At 41.8% G+C, this 19,098-nt stretch overlaps 1 protein-coding gene across 1 annotated transcript in view; it reads right to left on the bottom strand.

The window, feature by feature from the left end:
• LOC115474524 (protein mab-21-like 3) overlaps positions 1-10,280 on the bottom strand; it is a 39,541-nt gene extending 29,261 nt beyond the window's left edge. The window contains 3 exon segments of the mRNA XM_030210015.1: positions 9,354-9,594; positions 9,597-9,614; positions 9,736-10,280. Coding sequence (XP_030065875.1) covers positions 9,354-9,594; positions 9,597-9,614; positions 9,736-10,210 — 734 coding nt within the window. The 5' untranslated portion in view covers positions 10,211-10,280.
• Between the last annotated feature and the right edge of the window lie 8,818 nt (positions 10,281-19,098).

Here is a 19,098-nt window from a genome sequence, read left to right as displayed (position 1 = left end):
TACCACGTTGAATAAAAAAATTTAACGCTTAACTAACCCCTTTAAATTAACCCCCATCAAAAACACCCCCTAAAAATATTAAAATTCAAAATCCAACCCACCAGAAAAATCCCCCAAAATTCCTCGACCCCAAATCCGCAAAAAAAATTCAAATAACTTTAAACCCTGAATTTTTAAAAATAAAAAACCCAGTATTCACAATTATAAAATAAACTAATTAAAGTCCGGGCCAAAAGACCCCTTGCCTCAATCCTGATTTTTCTCTCAAGAAATGACCACCGCTGGTTCCAGTCCCGCTGGTCTTCCTAAAAAAACGGAGCCCAAAAACGAAACGGCCCCAAAAACCGCCATTTTGCCTAGAACTCCGGTCAGAAATCGAGGCCCAGGCTTCTAGGCCTCACTGGAGCTCCAGCAAAACAGGGCATTTGCACGCCCCCAATTCGTGCATTAGGCGCGCACACTTGGCGTGCGCGCCCCCGCATCACCTTCTCCTTTTTCCCCAGCCGGTGCTTCTCTCTCTTCCAGCCATGCCGGCCGCATTCAGGTGCCTCTCCAGCCCCGAACCTGGCTTCCTCCGGCTCCCGAAAAAAGTCGGCGCTGCTCCCTGCAGCGCGTCTCTCCTCCAGCACTCTTCCTGTGCCTCCCTCACTTCCTGGACCTGGCGGCCAGCACCGATCCCACCACCGGGCCTGATCTCGGCTCCGAGTGACACCAGCCATCTCCTATCACCCAGGAATGTGCCAAACGTCGCCGGACCCCCTGCAATCGCGGTGGTGCCCCCTGCAGCTATCCTCCTAAACACCCAATTGCCTGCCGCCTTCAACTGGCCCAAAAACGGGGCCAACCTCCAGCACCGCCCAATCCCCTTCACCCTGCCCGGGAATGTTCCCAACCGTTCCCAGGTTCTGAAATTCTTTTCGCTGCCACAGCAGCCTTCCCGACTGCCGCCCCCTCAAAATCAGGGCCATGGACTCAGCTCCCAGCCGATCAGGCCTCGAAACGGCCCTGAACACTCCCCGGATCCGTTTCGCTCCCGGGGACGCGCCCCATCATCCCCGGAAGTTAGGAAAACGCAACACTGCCTCCTGCAGCACCTCCAGCCTTCCCGAACCCCTACCAACATCAGGACCCGGAGAAAAACACCCTTTGATCCAGCCAAAAACGGCCTGAAAATAAACCTGGAGCCACCAGCAGTGCGCTCCTCCACCCACTAGCCACCTCGACCTCAGACCTGCCCCAGAACGGGCCCAAAATGGCCCCGAAGCCCCAAAACGGACCCCAGGTAAGGAAAATAAATTACTATATATATATATTCTTTCCTCATGGCCATATTCCCCCTCCTCTTTTTCTTCCACTATGCTACACTAATGCCAAGGGTGATTTCAAATGCAAGCCTCTTATGGTTTACAGAGCCCAAAATCCTCACACACTTAAAGGAAAGAATCTGAACTGCATGCCAGTCCATTGGAGATGGAACAACAAAGCTTGGTTGACATCCAAATTATTCTGGGATTGGCTCAACAACTGTTTCATTCCAAAAGTTGAACACTATCTCCATCGTAAAAACCTTGCCTTTAAGATACTGCTGATTTTGGATAATGAACCAGTACACTGTTGTGAAGACCTCAGAAATGCATACCCCAATGTTGAAGCTGTCTTCATGCTCCCAAACACAATGTCCATTGTCCAGCCCCTTGACCGGGAATAATGAAGGTTTTAAAATGCAACTACACGTGGGGAGCTTTACAGCAAGGTCTGTGAAGCTTTAGATGCGGACAAGGAAACCGCCATGCTTGATTACTGGAAGACAGTGACAAATAAATAAATAAATAAAATAATACACAATGTAATTGACTATGTTGGCATAATGATACAGTATACAGTAATCTGTAATTGATTACTGTTGTGTAAAGCTATTTTTTTTCAAACAATGTTTTCATAATGGTACCAGATCTTTACATATGTCCGTTTCCCAGTCTGTACTGTAGCATTCTAGTTCTGCAGCTGTGTTTTGCAAGCACAGTTTTCATAGTGTTACCAACTGCAAGTAAATAATTTGTTGTAAATCTAGCACTCACTTGGTTTCAGCACTAACCTGACTCAGCGCAGTAGCTAAATGGCTGCTATCACAGTGGTGGGTAGTTCCCCTGAGTCAAGGCACATTTCTACCCAAAATCGCTACAGATGTTAAAAACGCCAGCATTGAAGTGTGATAATGCGTGACAACTTTGTGAACACCTTGCAGGAACAGACTTCACCCAAACTCTTTTTCAAACTAGTAAATAGTTATTGCACATTAAACATGTCTAAAGATATTGCAATTGAAGTTTAAAAAAAACTTGTTAAAATCTGTGCAAAACGTGGTGATACAGTAAAGCAATTATTTTAAAACCACAGCTGTGTGCATTTAACTAAAGCTCTGTTCACATTTGTTCTGCATTCCAGACCATGGGCCCGATGCACAAAACTTGCTGGGCTAGCACCGTGTGTTTTTGACTGGCACCAGCTGGTTTAGCGAGCATGGTACTCAGCGGGCAACGGACTCTTTTTCATCCACAGTGGCAGCCAAAGGGAATTGCATGCAAACGAACTGATTAGCATTTAAATGTGCATTCCGAGGGATGCTCAGCCATTTACATGCAATGCAAAGATAGGGCTGCCTACCTTTTGCAGGAGAAAGTTTATGGGAGATCTGGAGCAGCTGATGGTGGCTCCTGGAAATGCACAGTTGCAGCCGAGACCAAAAACATCTGGGGAGACGGCTTGGATCAAAAAACGTTTGAAAAAAAAAAAAGTGGGTTTCCCAGTATGCTTTTTTTCCATTGACTTGGAAGTCCGCAGCAACTAGAGAAACCAAAGCAGTAAAATGAGAGTCCCGTAGACCATACTAGGGGCGAGGTCTGGGAAGGAGAGTGTGGGAGGCAGCCAATGAAAATAACAGAACAGCAGGAGGCAGCCAATGAGAAGAAACGCTGTCCATCATTCCGAAGCCGGAGAATTCCTTTCCTCCTGCTTATTTCTCCTCTAATCATCATGGTGCCTGTGATGAAATTTGGAACGGGGATGTGGAGTGAGTCACTAGTACAGCTTCAGTCAAATGTATGACAAGTTGTTCTCATGTTCATACCAGCCATGCTTATATCAAGTGACTGCTATGCACATGCCCTAGCCTGAGCTGCACTGTAAAGGTCCGGTAGCTCATTTGCATGCAATTGTTTTGAGTATTACTCGCTGTACTGTTCTGGGCAAAGTACAGTGCAGCTGAACAATAAGCTTAAACCATCCCCAAGTAGAAGCTTTATTAGTAGACTCTCAATTCGTAAGCAAATCTTAAGTGAACATATGTTAGCACTGTGAAATCTTAACTGCACTGGAGTGACTCTGGAATAGGGTTCATTTCCCTGTAGTTTCCATTAAAGGGGGTTGGGAAATCAGTTAGGGACTCATGCTTTTGTTTTTCTTTAAGATGGGTTAGCTAGCTACACAAAGGTTCCAGCAGAAAAGTTAGGACATACAAAGAAGAGCATATCACTCAGGTAGAGAGAATTTGTTGTTGATTTTTAAAGAGAGGGAGTAGGTACTTGCCTGCTTGTACCTACTTGCCTGCAGTTGATGTCCATGCTCCAGTCCTGAAACTTCTGGTTTCTGGTGGATGTCTTTTACTATGCCATGGTAGAAATCAGCTGGTGGTAAACACTGAGAAGCCCATCATATTCCTATGGACATCTCGGCATTTACTGCCAACTGATTTCTACCGTGAGCTAAGAACGCTACTGCGGCTTAGTAAAAGACCCCTAAATTTTTACCCAAAGCTTTTTGGAAACCTCTTCAAGCAGGTTTTGGCATCAAAACTAAACAATTCAAACCTCTCAATCTCTATCTGTCCACATTCAATGGCCTCCTCTCAACTCAACCCGTTAAGCAATCAGCTTCCACCCGCAAACCAGGCAAGCAAACCCTGTTACATTTCAGTGGATTTCTGCCAATTTCAACCCAAAAGAACTCTGTTTGTGCCCCACTCACACATCAGCATGTCACCCTTTCAGTGTTGGACCCCAACTGACTAAGCCATTACAATAACAACAGGACCCTTTCTGGCATCATCTGAGCCTTGTAAAATCCAAAAACTATCTATTTGGGTGCTTAAGATTCTACTAACTGGTATACGAAAATTATGAATAAACTATTCAATTAATACCAGAATTACATATATGCATTACCTCAACAGGATTTTTTATTATTATACTATTTTTAATTATTTTTATTATGCAGTGCTCAGTATATGTTGCTGTGCCTATACCATTCGCCACGGTAACTAACCAGCATTTCAACTTCAAACATCACAGCACTGGACCTACCTACCTTTGCCACCTATGTTAAATGCTGTTAGTTCTATATAATAAAAAACAAATAATTGTGTCCACTTATCTCAAAACCACAAAAGAGGGCTTCCAATGTTAATTGCATTGAAGATAGGACCCTTGTGGTGTTGTGCTGTTTGTGGCCATGGCTATCATTCACCGTGTCTGTGCTTTGCAATTTAAAAAGTGATTCTGAAGATTGAGTGTCGTTCCCAACGTGAGACCACGTTTTGCCGTTACAGGCGTTTTCAGGGTACAGCTGGTATAGTGTAGCAAAGTGTTTCTGTCAGTAGATTTCTTAAACAAGGAGGTACTGTTTAAGAAATCTACTGACAGAAACACTTTGCTACACTACACCAGCTGTCATCCTCGATCTTTGAAAAATGGCATCCCTGGTGGACAATTCCTGCGAGTTAAGCAATTATGTAGTGATCACAATACGTTTGAACAACAAGCTCAACAAATGATAATGAAATTCAGACAACGTGGATACCCGCGTATATCCTCGTATAAAAGATAAGAACCCACAAAGTAACATTCACTGTGTTCTCCCTTATTTCAACCAAGGACATGAAGTGACCAGGATCATTCATAAACATTGGCCTATATTGCACCTACACCCTCAGTTGATCAATAGACCTCAAATATCGTTTAAAAGGGCTAAAAACATGGGTGAAATGTTATCCATTTTTCGGTATAGTAGACTCTGTACAAGGGCTGACAATGATGGTCACACATGGTGTTTAAATTGCATTTATTGCCCATATGTTATGGAGACACAAACAGTTATCAATCCAAAACCTGGTACTAGATACTTTTTACGAGGGCATACAGATTGTAATACAGCTCAAGTTGTGTATGGGATTAGATGTCCATGTTCGAAATGGTATATAGGCCAAACCAAACGCAAAGTCAAGCAGCTTATAGGAGAGCACATCAGTAATCTTCGAATCAACAAGAGGGAAGCTCCATTGGTTGATCATTGGGGACAACAACAACATCTGATATCAGATTTGAAATATGTGGTTTTGGCACAAGTACACATGCGCTGGTGGGGGGGAGATATTTCTGCCACACTAACTCACATTGGACAGAGATTCATATATCAATGGGACACGGTCCAACCTAATGGCCTCAATAAAGAAATAGAATGGTTGCTTTAAGAGATGGGTGTTTCTGAATTCAGTCAGCTGGAGGATTAGTATAAAACTCTGACGTTTAGGCAGTACATGCAATTGATTGCAGGGCGGAGCTTGTGGCGATTCCACCTCCTAGCGAGCCAATATTTAAATTCAAAGAGAACAGTGTGTAAGGTAATAACTATATATTGATTATTGAGTAATAGTTATATAAAGTTTAGTTGAACTCATTACGTGTTGTTTTAATTTTAAAACAAAATTTTAGAGCATGGAACATACATTCCCCTGAAGATGCCTGTAACAGCGAAACATGGTCTGACGTTGGGAACGACACTCAATCTTCAGAATCACAAAGCACAGACTCGGTGAATGATAGCCACGGCCACTAACAGCACAACACCACAAGGGTCCTATCTTCAATGCAATTAACATTGGAAGCCCTCTTTTGTGGATTTGAGATAAGTGGACAGAATTATTTGTTTTTTATTATATAGACAGCATTTAAAATAGGTGGCAAAGGTAGGTAGGCCCAGTGCTGTGATGTTTTGAAGTTGAAGTGCTGGTTAGTTACCGTGGCAACTGGTATAGACACAGCAGCACATATCGAGCACTGCATAATACAAATAATTAAAAATAGTAGCAGCTTACACTTCTACGGGAACCCCACAGGAACTGCTTCCGGAACCCTGCAGAGCTGCTTCCATCCCCGTGGGAACCCTGCAGCCCTAGAGGGGATTCCCGTAAACCTCGTTCCCATGCAAGTCTCTATTTTACAGTGTCCAGCTCCATTTTGAAACCCTAATTTTCCACTAATAAAGGAGAAATTACATTTTCCTTAATTTTTCTACACCAATTAATGGAAACCGCTGTCCACTTGCTAGCAAATCCATACCGAAGTCTCACTACTTTTAAATTTTAAAAATATTTGCTTTCCCGGATATCCCACATTTTTTACCTAAAAGCACCCAAAATTACCATAAAAATTCCATGACAGCCACATGGAAAATTCACAAAAATTCCCCTGTAAAGACTAAACTGATGAAATCCCAAAAATGCACATTTCAATAGCCACCAGCCCTCCGTACCTAAAGTTACCACTTTATGGGCAAAAATATAATGTTTCCAGGTCCAGACCCCCATGGCTAATCTAAAGGAAGCATCTAGAGACCCCATCCACCAAAATGTATTCCCCCCAAAAAACTTTCTCTGGAACCCTGGCAAATGCAGCCCAAAAATGGCATTTTAAAAATAAAATAAGGAACTCAAAGTCCCAAGCGACCTCTTACCTGGCTTCCAACAGGGAGGAAAGGCCACCTCCACTCTCAAATTCGGTCCAGTTGAACCCTCCACGATAGCAGGAATAATCCACATTAATTGCAGAAGCTTCTGGGCCTAAAAACTAATTGAGTCCCTGGCTTCACTTTGAGCCCCAGAGCTGCACTGAGCATGTGAAAAAGTTCGCACATGATCGGTTCACTTCCAGCCCTGACCAGGCCTCAAACCAAACAGGTTTTATGACAGGAGATGGCATGACATCAAAAAGTTGAAGCCTGTTCTTCCAGCAGCCACCATCTTGGTTTCTCCAAAACATGCCGGATTGTGCAGCATGTGGATGTACAAAGAGGAACCGTCAGCAGGTATAGAAGACAATTATTGTAAAAACTAAACTGCCTATACCAGGGACATATTGGGTCCGAAGAGCTGGCGAGTCTTCACTCATTCAAGGCTCTTTTGCATCAGCTGGGGTAGATGCAGTTCTGTTCCCTTTTCAGGATGAAGAAGCAAACCGATACCACACTCCCTTTTGTGAGAAATGTGTAAATATATTGCTTTTTCACTTGACATAATTGCAAAGATAGAATATATAGCTTATGCCCTGGTAGAAAGGAACTCTTTAGGGATAAGGGTATAACTATATATTTGTGTAGGCCTCTTCTAACAGAGATCACCATAATTTAGCTTTCTAAATTACTAACAAAGAAACTGTGTTAGTCTAAAGAGACGTGTGCAAATTGATAAAAACTGCTGAAACAGGAAGAGAGAGAAGGGGGGGGGGGGGGGAGGGAAGAAGCCCAAATTGCTGAGACAGAGATGCATGAAAACTTCAAGGACAGGCCTAAGAGCTGAAATAAAAATGTAGCCAGACATGAGACCATGAAACTGTGAAACTATGGGCAAAGGGAACAGAAGAAAGAGGGGTTGGGGGGAAGGTGAAGCATACCATGTATGAAACTGCTAATGCAGAGTTCACACATAAAGGTTTGAAGATAAGAAAATGAAAACCAAGCAGAAGAACTAACAAAGGCTCTGTCTATGGAAAATTTTCAGAAGGGACTGTCATATGATAACCAGCACTGACGTAATAGGGGTTAAATGTGATCAATATCCAATGAGAAACTTAGGGGCAGACACCTAATGTAACCAGAAAGAAAGAATATATAACCTGTAAACATTAAGGAAGCGTGTGCCTGCTTGCTTTCAGAGACACCCATTCTTGCAAGAGTATATTTCTTTTTTTTAACAATAAATTAATTAAGACGTTTCACCAATTTGATTTTGTAAGTTCTTTTTGTATTGGTTCTCAGGTTATCTGGGGACTATTTATAACACAAGTTCAGAAGTTTATGCTCCTGCTCACTTTCCATTCCCCCTGAAGGAGAGCCCCAGCACCTATGCTCTCCTTCCTGCATCACTTTCCATGATTTTTTTTTTTAAACGCATATAACTGCACTGAAATGTACAATACAGCATTATAAATAACAAAGCAAGCTCTTGAGCAATGACAAAACCATTAATGCTCCCCCCTTCACAGATCCCTCAAACTCCCCAACCCCCCAACTCCCCTTACATCCCCCTGATCTCCTCCTAACAGAAAGAATGCAAAACTAAGGCAGTTTAATAAAACCTCAAGTTTGCTATTGTTTTCAATAGTGTTTGCTATTGTTTTGGACAAATCAATACAGCGGCAAACTCTGCCCACTGGCTTCAGTCCATATAATGGGCTAGATAGGCTCACACTGTCTCCTCTCCTGTCATAAAACCTTCTTGCCTCAAACTGGCCATTTTCGAGGCTCCAGGAGATTGGCATGGGGGTGGTGCTCATGACCCAGAAGAGCTCCTGTGCTGTTCTGCTGCAACTCCACTACAGGACTCCGGAGTAGGTGAGCTTCCTTTACTTCCTTACATAAACATGAAATATGGTGACAAAACCATGGTACAGTGTTCACCATTTGTTGATGAGTACACGAATTGCTGTTGTAAATACTGTATTGTATTTATTTTCCAGCACTGTTCTGTGCAATTTCTTTATTTAAGAATGTTACTAATGTAAGTGTACAGCAAATAAAAAAAATTGTATGCAACATACTATATGTTCTATCTGGTTTCTCAAGTATAGTAAGAAAAAAAAAAAAAGATTTCCAGTACAGGTTTTGTTAAGTGCTGTCCCATTCAGGAACCTAACCCTGTATTTCCCATAGGCATAATTATTCACTCTCCAGATTTTGTGGAAACATAAGTATAGCTGGAACCTAACCATTGTATTCTCTAAACTGAGTGGGAGTCCTCCAAGCATTGCAACCAGTGTGTGTGTGTGTGTGTGTGTGGGGGGGGGGGGGTGCTTCAATATTATGTTTTCAATTGCTGCAGAGCTTGCCTGTCCCTCACTATTAAAAATGTCAGTGGTGAAAGAGCAGCATCCCACTGGCAAGACTGTAGGTGGAGGACGCCCCCCTCAGAGGGAACAGTGAATCTAACCCCTATATTCCCATATGGACATTGTATTTTTATATTAATTCGTGGTTCACAATGTTTTTAAGAATCATACCATCCTGATGTCACCTCTGACCTTTACCTCCAATACACTGGATGTTTGGCCACCAGATCCACTCCTGCTTGCTTGACCTCTTGGACTTTTTCTTGGGAGGGCCAACAATTGAAGGAAAAGACCATGCCTCCCCACACTTCTCTTGGTCTTGGCCACTCAAATATCCACTGGGAGAAGGGATTCTCGATGACAGGGACAAGATCAACACTGACGTCCAGCCCACGAATGGGGACTGAGAAAGTTACAGCCGGAGTTCCCTGCTGTAAGCACGAAGGTTGATGTTTGGATCTGGAACAGGAAGAATAAACATCTTAATTTTTAGATATAATTCATTCTCGAACGTTTGTATTATACATTTTATGTGACTTTCATGCATACATTTTGGCTGAATTGCAGTCACAATCCTTACCTTGCTGGGAGCTAATGGCACCCGCCACTTTCTTTTTGAAGATGGTCATCACTTTCGCTGGCATCACCACTGGATTGTTTGTGTCCATGTCGATCCAGTCTTCAATGCCCTCCTGCTCATGTAGTATCAAACGGACGTAACTCTTATCGGGTGGGTTTTCCAGCGGCAGCCACGAAACAGCAGGCTGCATATATCTATTGACCTGCAACTTGATAGGCACCAGGAAATCGAACTCATCGGGAGCGGAGACCTTCAGGCTCTCAATGTAGCTTCCAGATTTGAGAAAGTGCCTATCGAAGCGATTGTCCTGTTCCTCCACTGACCTCAGGATTTCCTCTACTATGGGCTCAAGGTCTTTGAGGACCTTGGAGGTCTCCTTTCTGGAGACAAGCACCGAGTCTTGAAGGAAACGGGTGAATGTGGCCTGAGACAGTTTATTCCTGCGGGGGATCCCGCTGCTCCATGCAAAGCTCATCAGCGTTTTTACGCTCCTGATTGAACTGACAACTGAGAGATAGATAGCGCGAAGCTGTTTAAGGCTGCGATCCTGATCTCGGATATCACGTTCAAATTTGGCGGGTTGGCTCCTTTCCCCTTCTCCCGGCTGAGCTCGTCCAGCAGCAGATCAACACTACAGCGGAAAAGAAACTGAGACAACAGTAACTGCTGAATCGTGCCCCTCCCTTCACAAATCCCACCAGACTGATTTGCAGAGTTGCCAAGTTAGTCATCCTGTTCCAGCAGGGAGACTTTTTAGGTCACTGTGGTTTTGAACTTAACCCTTTAGTGACCAATGTGCCCATCAATCTGTTCCCATATGGCTTATTAGGGGAACATTGGACAGTAAAGGGTTAAATCTTAAAACCATGTCCTGATTTTATACATTGAAATCAGCGGCTGCGAAGCAGAATGATGGGAATATCTCCCTCCTGCTTCTGATCGGTGTAATTTGGCAGCCCCCCGGTCATGTGTAAGTACTGCATTCATTCGGTAATTTATTTTGGAATTTGCTCACACCTTTTCAGTAGGTATCACAAGGTGAGTTACCTCTCAGTGGATTTATTAACCGCCTTTAAGAAAAGATTCACTCAAGGTGGTGTACAGCAGGTGCAGTAACATAAAACTTACAGTTCTGTTAACAGCACAACAATAGTAAAATAACCAAGAATAAACAAATACAATAAATGAGGTAAACTTGAAAACAGTAAACTGAAACCTAATAATAGAACTACCTGTGAAACAGTATAAAAAATACATGCATTTAACAGAACTAGAATTCTGGTGAACCTAATAACAAAATAGGACAAGAACTCAGATAAAGAAATACTTAAATATATGGTATTAAAAATAAATATAGGATCAGAAAGTATGGGTCATGTTCAACAAAGGCTGATTTCTAGCATGCACATCAAGATGATCCCACCTGCCCTTCTCCACCCCTTTTGGTATGCTGGTTTGTTCTGTGGAGGCTTTGGACTTCCCACATTTTGTTGATGTTGGCCCTAGACAGACAGGCACCAATTATGATAAAGAAAAAAGTTCCCCCGACCAACGGCTCAGGCCTATGGGGGCTAACAACTGCAGAAAAATGAAAAACTTAAAAGTGCCAAAAAAAACTCAATAAAACTATAAAAAGAGAACAGGGAAGAACTTATCCCCACACAGCAATTACAAAATGAAGGATGAGAAGCAAAAATGTCTCAGAACATCAGAAGCCAGCCATGAGAGAGATAGGAGAGCACATTTTCACTGCTCCACAGATAAAAACAGACTGTCTAGTCCAGCATGGCTGTAGCAGGCAAGAAGATATATATATATTGCCACATTGTCCCAAACAAGCTTGCGTTCAATGTGCCTTACATGCAGTAACAGTAGTATAGACTACAATAAGTTAAAATTTCAATAGCAGTGAGTACAGAATATTATTAAATTGGGAAGGAACAGTAAGCGTAGTTATAGAACATTATTCCATTTACTCCACCCTGGGCTGCTTACTGTACACATCTTGTGAAGGATGTTAATAAAATGGAAGCAGTGCAAAGAAAAGCTAGGAAAATGGTATGGGATTTGCGTTACAAAACGTATGAGGAGAGACTTGTTGACCTGAACATGTATACCCTGGAGGAAAAGAGAAACAGGGGTGATATGATACAGACGTTCAAATATTTCCTTTTCCGGAGATGGGAAGGCGGTAGAACTAGAGGACAAGAAATGAGATTGAAGGGGGGCAGACTCAAGAAAAATGTCAGGAAGTATTTTTTCACGGAGAGAGTGGTGGATGCTTGTAATGCCCTCCCGCAGGAGGTGGTAGAGATGAAAACGGTAACGGAATTCAAACATATGTGGGATAAACATAAAGGAATCTTGCTCGGAAGAAAGGGATCCCCAGAAGCTTAGCCAAGATTGGGAGGCAGAGCCGGTGGTGGGAGGCGGGGCTGGTGGCTGGGAGGCGGGGCTAGTGCTGGGAAGACTTATACAGTCTGTGCCCTGACAATGGCAGATACAAATCAAGGTAAGGTATACACAAAAAGTAGCACACGTGAAATTATCTTGTTGGGCAGACTAGATGGACCGTGCAGGTCTTTTTCTGCCGTCATCTACTATGTTAGATCAGTTCCTCATATCTTATTAAACTGTACATATAATTTACCTTCAGTTTGTCTTATGTACAGTGGTGGAAATAAGTATTTGATCCCTTGCTGATTTTGTAAGTTTGCCCACTGACAAAGACATGAGCAGCCCATAATTGAAGGGTAGGTTATTGGTAACAGTGAGAGATAGCACATCACAAATTAAATCCGGAAAATCACATTGTGGAAAGTGTTGCAAAATAACTCTCCTCTCGTGTGTCTGGGCAAAAAACTCTTTATTTGGGAGTCAATCCCCTTCTTATATACTCTATGAATATTCATGGATATTACATGTATTATCATTACTATTGGTTACATTTTGCTTACACAACCATGATCATGCATTGCTTACAAGAACAACTCTACATGAACAGCTCGTGAACCTGCTCAGGAATGTACAAACATCACCTGCTATTCTGCTACTTTCTCAGGAAAGAACAAAAACATCACATGCTAGATTCTCAGGAATATACAAAACATCATCTGCTGCCTGTATCCAAATACATTCTATCTACATCTCCACCTTTTTTTTTTTTTTTTAATGAAATCTCCGTGGTGTGCCAGCTGGAGATGGAGGTGGAGATGTTGTAATAGCTTATAAACATATTGAGCAGAGTGACGTGTTGGAGCGAATGGACGAGGAAAACATAAAGAAAAAAGGTTAGGAATGCATTGTATACAACAGCAAAAAATAGTGAAAACAAAAATACCAATGACTAAATACTGGATAATAGGGCGGAGCCAGGTCCAAGGGATCCATTGCCACAATTGATCCCATACATCAGAGAGTAGGTTATTATGAATAGTAATATGAGTAGTTAAATTCCGTAGGAAAGCTAATTGTTTGTCAATGGCCTTTGAATTGTCAGATAAATTAAAACAGCACATGTCCTGAAACTCTTCGCAACCATGATGGTTAAGTAATAAAAGATAATCAATGGCTGCTCGATTTTGTAAAACTCCATGACGTAATTGCTGTTGCTCAGCATTAAGTAAACTAATAGCAGTGGAGGTTGCATTGATTGATTTAATTGCCCAACAGGCTAATTCACGAATATTTTTTGCATTTGCCGCTGCCAATGCAGGGACACCTATTAATGAAAATGCAAGTGCCAGATATTCAGTTTGACTCAGAAATTTAACATTATCATTGCAATTGGCAGCAAGGGTCATACGCTTGGATCGCATATGTGAGGAGTTAGAAAATAAAATATGTTTACTGGGAAGTACCATAGTGAGTCGACTTAGACAGCATGTAGTACCATCAGATATATTAGCTGGAATATAATTAAAGGTATACATTCCACATGACCAAAACCAGCCAGGGGGTAAATGAGTAAATTTATAAATATATGAAACATTTTCGTAGGAGCTACAATTTAACAAAGTTGGTCCAAAATTAACACAATTTGATCGGGTACAATTAACCATACGAGCACATGTCATATTGATACTAGCTATTTGATTGGTTCTCACATGCATTGCCAAAGTAGGCGGCAACAGGGTTTGTGTTCCCCAATTATGGTATTCATAAGAAGCATTTCGATAGGATGAATTAACAGGAAGCTGTGAATAAAACCAAGTATCATTTTGCATATCTTTAGGATCATGACATACTGGAATCAGGCAAGTTGCCAAAACTTCTCCAACTGCCTTTTGATGAGAAAGACAGAAATCAGTTTGGTTCAGTGAAATTGCAAACGCTTCCCAAATATTTTTTGTGGGAAGTAATTGTGACTGTCCACAAGGTATGTACAAACAACAACACAGTAGAAGCAATGTAATGGAATTAGCATTAAGCGCTGCAATAATAGCCACTACGAAGTTATCATCAGTCTTTTCAATATGAGCTTTTTCTAAAGTCTCTGTAGCTTGTTGACTCAAGGCTTTAATTTGTCCCCAAGTAACAGGAGCATTAGGTTGACGAGTCACTGACCGTTTGCGTGTTTGCATCTGCGGTCCTTGAAGGGTGAGTGTGAAATTGGGAATTGGGTTGTGAAGACCTTGATGCCACGACATGAGGTTTCACCCACTTTGCTGGAATCCACACCGGGCCAGAATCTGTTTGAACAGCAGCGTAACCACGACCCCAGGTAAGGAGAGGCACAGGGGAACTCCACTGATCAGAAGGTAGTTGTCGGTATATGACCAAAGGACGAGATAAAGGTGGGGCAGGAGTACGAAAATGTTGTTCAAATCTGGAAGAAAAAGTTTTTGTAGCAGGATTATTGATGAGATTGAGATGATTCAGTGTGTAAAGGATTTGTGCTAAGCATTCATCAATGCTTACTCTATGACGGAGAATACCGTCTTTTTTGTAGTCAGATTACTTAAAGCAGTTTTCAGTGTGCGATTAGCACGTTCAACAATAGCTTGACCAGTGGAGTTATAGGGGATACCAAAAAGGTGCTCAATATGCCAGAGGGTCAGGAACTCCTGTAAGGAGGTGGAAGTATAAGCAGGGGCATTGTCTGTCTTGAGAGTTTTAGGAACACCCATGACCGCAAAAGCTTGGAGAAGATGAGAGCGGACATGAGATGTAGTTTCCCCTTTTTGTGCAGTGACCCACAAAAATCCAGAATGAGTATCAACAACCACATGAAGCTTAGACCATTGACCAAAAGGGGGAAAGTGAGTAACGTCCATTTGCCAGAGGCTATTAACTTCCAGACCACGAGGATTAACTCCAGGAAAAAAGGTAGTAGGAGCTGAAAAGGAACATTGTGGACAATTTTTGATAATAGCTCTAGCTTCTTCTAAAGAAATTTGAAACTGGCGAGCTAGGCTAGGTGCATTTTGATGATGAAGTTCATGACTGCAGTGTGCTGTGGAGAAAAAATGAAGATGGCGATCCGCTCGAGCATTCCCTTCAGACAGACCACCAGGAAAAGGTTGATGACTGCGGATATGACCTATAAAGAGAGAAGAAAGGCGATTCTCCAAGTAACCTTGGAGGGTTAACAGTAAAGCATAAAAAGAGGCATCCATTTTGAATGATACATAACTGTCGGGCATGCGACGGACAAGATTAGCACAATATTGACTGTCAACAATAAGATTCAGTGGTTGATCTGAAAATAAAGAAAGAGCCAGGATGATGGCAGCAAGCTCTGAACGTTGAGCAGAGGTTTGTGGAGAGGTAAATTTGACGTGCCATTTGTTCAGATTGTACCAAGTAACCACCCCACGAGTGGGACTACCATCTGTAAAGACGGTGAGAGCAGTAGGGAGTGGACGTAAAGAAATGGGATCATGAAGAGTGATTGGCAAAATGGATGTGCCCTGTATGCGAGGGTCTTTAGGATAGTGGCAATCTATAATACCAACATAAGTGGCTAAAATAAATTGCAAGTCGTCGGAGAACTGAATCATTTTTTCCCACTGCCACAAAGAATGAGGAATGATGAGTTTAAGAATGTCGAAACCAGTCATGAATGTTGCTCGCTCTCGAGCTTTAGTAATCAGCAAGGCTAGTTGCTGGGGCCATTGTGTAATAGTAGAATGGAGAGTATTCTGTAAATAGACCCATTCTATCAATTTCGGAGGAGTTGTATCTTGATATAAGACACCAAACGGTTGTCGGTGGGTGGGGTCTTTGAGAACGCAAAAACAAAAAAGGGCAAATGCATCTCGTCTATCTGTCCATTTTGTTTGTAAGATTTGATCCAATTGTGACAGAATTGTTTGTTGCGATGCAGTGAGTGTAATTAATTCAGCAGGTGTTTTATGACCTTTTAATGCGAGAAACAGGGGTTGTAAAAATTCTGTAGGAAGTTTCAAGTAGGGACGTAACCAATTGAGATTTCCTAAAATCTCTTGTAATTGATGTAATGTCGTGGGAGACTGTAAATTGAGATGAGGAGCGACAGGTTGGGCTGCAGCTTTAGTCATACGGAAACCTAGATATAAATAGGGTTCCTTTTCTTGAACCTTCTCTGAGGCAATTGTTAATCCTGAGGAGGCCAAGATAGAAATTAAAGTAGATTTCCAAGAAGGGGGAAGAGTTATCCCTGCAATTAGTATATCATCCATATAATGATATACCAAAGTTGAGGGAAATAGGCACGAAATGGTTGCAAGGCTTGATGAACATAGTATTGACAAATAGTGGGTGAATTTAACATTCCCTGGGGCAAAACTTTCCAACAATACCTAGTAGTAGGGTGTGCATTATTGTAAACAGGTACAGTAAAAGCAAAGTATTTATAATCTTTTTCCTGGAGAGGAATTGAAAAAAAACAATCCTTCAGATCTATAATAGCTAATTGATAATCATAAGGAATCAAATTAGGATTTGGAATACCACATTGTAACGGGCCCATTGGTTCTAAAATCGCATTAATAGCTCGTAGGTCATGTAAAAATCTCCATTTTCCGGATTTTTTCTTGATCACAAATACCGGAGTATTATATGGAGAATTGGTAGGCTCAATGTGATTTAATTGTAATTGTTCTTCCACCAATTGATGTAAAATCAACAGTTTTTCTCTGGTAATCGGCCACTGCTCTACCCAAACAGGTTTGTCAGTTTTCCATTCCAAAGGAAGAGAAAAAGACATATTTATGAACTGTTAATCAGGTAGGATCAATGATGCATCTAATTGTTCCAAAAGGTCACGACCCCATAAATTAAAGGGTACTTGTAAAATACAGGGCTTAATATGTCCTAGAACCTTGGTATCGTTAGGATATGTAATAGATAACCATTGAGAACTTTGGGAGGCTGACTGAGTTCCCCCTATTCCTGTCACATGTGAAGTATCTTCAATGGGCCATTCCACAGGCCATTGTTTATAAGCTATGACAGAAACATCCGCCCCGGTATCTAATATACCAACAAAGGGCTTTTGTTGCAATAAAAATTGAGCAGTGGGTCGTGCATTAGAAACCGGTTTTAAAACTGCACTTACCTGTCGCGTAGATCCAAAGCCCCCTGTACGAGAGACAGTAGAAGGAATAGGTGCTGTAAAATATGGTAAAATAATTAATTGTGCCCACGAGTCCCCGGGAGAAATTGTTAAAGGTGATGAGGACCATACTTGAATTTTAACAATGCCTGTGTAATCAGCATCAATAACTCCAGGGATAACATGAATACCTGCCTTCGATGCAGAGGAGCGAGGTAATACTAAACCTACAGTAGCCGCTGGAATGGGTCCTTTAAAGGTAGTATTATATACCAAAACTTCATGAGGTAAGATGGCAGTTTTACATTCCGCTGCAATAAGGTCAATTCCTGCACTACCTTGTGTAGCAGTAGTACTATGAGCAAAAGACCCTTGCACTCCCTTTGGACCGAGGTTAGGAGTTAACCCGGAGCAAAGTTTTTTGGGGGTGGCGGTGTGGAATTAATTGGATTAGAGCGACATTGATTGGCCCAATGATATCCTTTTGACATCGAGGACATTTTCGAGAAGGTCGAGAAGGTCCTTTTGCAAAGTTGGCACCCCCTCCTGGGGCTCTACACTGAGCTCGAAAATGTCCTGGTTTCTTACAATTAAAACACGTCCCCTGTGGCTTATTACCTTTTTGTATAGCTCCTGCTAACAAATTCATAGAATAACCATGAGTCCCCACATCTGCACATGCGCTCAATAAATCTGCTAAAGTAATTCCTGGGCGATGAGCTACAGTCTGCAATGCCTTTTTGCAATCTGAATTTGCATTTTCTTGGGCTAATTTAATCAATAACTCTGTTTGCGCATCAAGATTATCAATTTGCCTAGTTACAGCTTCCTGCAATCGATTAACAAATTGAAGGTAAGATTCGGTTGCACCCTGTTTAATTGATGCAAAAGATTTTGTTGGTTTATTCCCTTCTGGTGTTCTTTTAAATGCTCGCAAGATACAAGTGCCTATGGCTTGAAAACAGGTATCGTTTTGTTGAATTTGCATATCAAGGGTTGAAAATGGTCCCGATCCATAAATTTGATCAGGCACCAAATTAGTCCCAGTGATAAGTTGTGCTGCTTGCTTATATTCATTATCCCACACTACATATTGCGCAGGAGTTAACAGCATACGGAAAAGGTCTTTCCAATCTTTTGGAGTCATTAAGTAACCGTTACTAATCCCTTCTATCATGCCTTGAACAAATGAACTTTTTAAACCTGATTCTACGATAGCTCTACGTAATTCTCTCAAAACTTGATAAGGTAGAGCAGTCCATTCTGCATGATGTGTTTCGTTCCCTGCCTCTATTGTTGTAGTTCTAGTAACTGGGTATAAATTAGGATTAGGTTCCGAATTATCCCATAGATCATCGTTCCAAATGAATTCACCATTTTTTCGTGCTTGCTGTATACCTAATTGAATTAAACTAGGTCGTTCTACGCTCTTTGGTGTTTTGGTAATAATAACGCTATCATTAGCGTTGTTGTTTTGGATATTTTCAATTGGTTTATTAGGGGTAGTAGTAGTAAAGTCAGGAGTTTTGTTTTGCTCTTCCCTTCCCATATCGGTGGCCAGCCGACAAGAAGGAGGAGAAGGTGTAGGTCCAAGAGTCGCGGGAGGTAAAAGAGACCAGGTCTTGCCTGGCAATTTGTTGGATATATTTTCGTTAGTAATGCCTGTCAATCCAGAAGAGAGAATTACTATAGTAGAATATATCTCTCTCCAAGTCAATAATATAGGAGTCGAAACTCTAGGCTCTAAACGAAACTGCTGCCCTATCTTTTCCCATGTTTGAGGATCGAATGATCCCTTCTCTGGATACCAGGGACATTGACAAACT

The sequence above is a fragment of the Microcaecilia unicolor genome, chromosome 7, assembly GCF_901765095.1.
Source record: "Microcaecilia unicolor chromosome 7, aMicUni1.1, whole genome shotgun sequence".
Lineage (NCBI taxonomy): Eukaryota > Metazoa > Chordata > Amphibia > Gymnophiona > Siphonopidae > Microcaecilia > Microcaecilia unicolor.
This window is presented reverse-complemented; position numbering and strand designations above follow the sequence as displayed.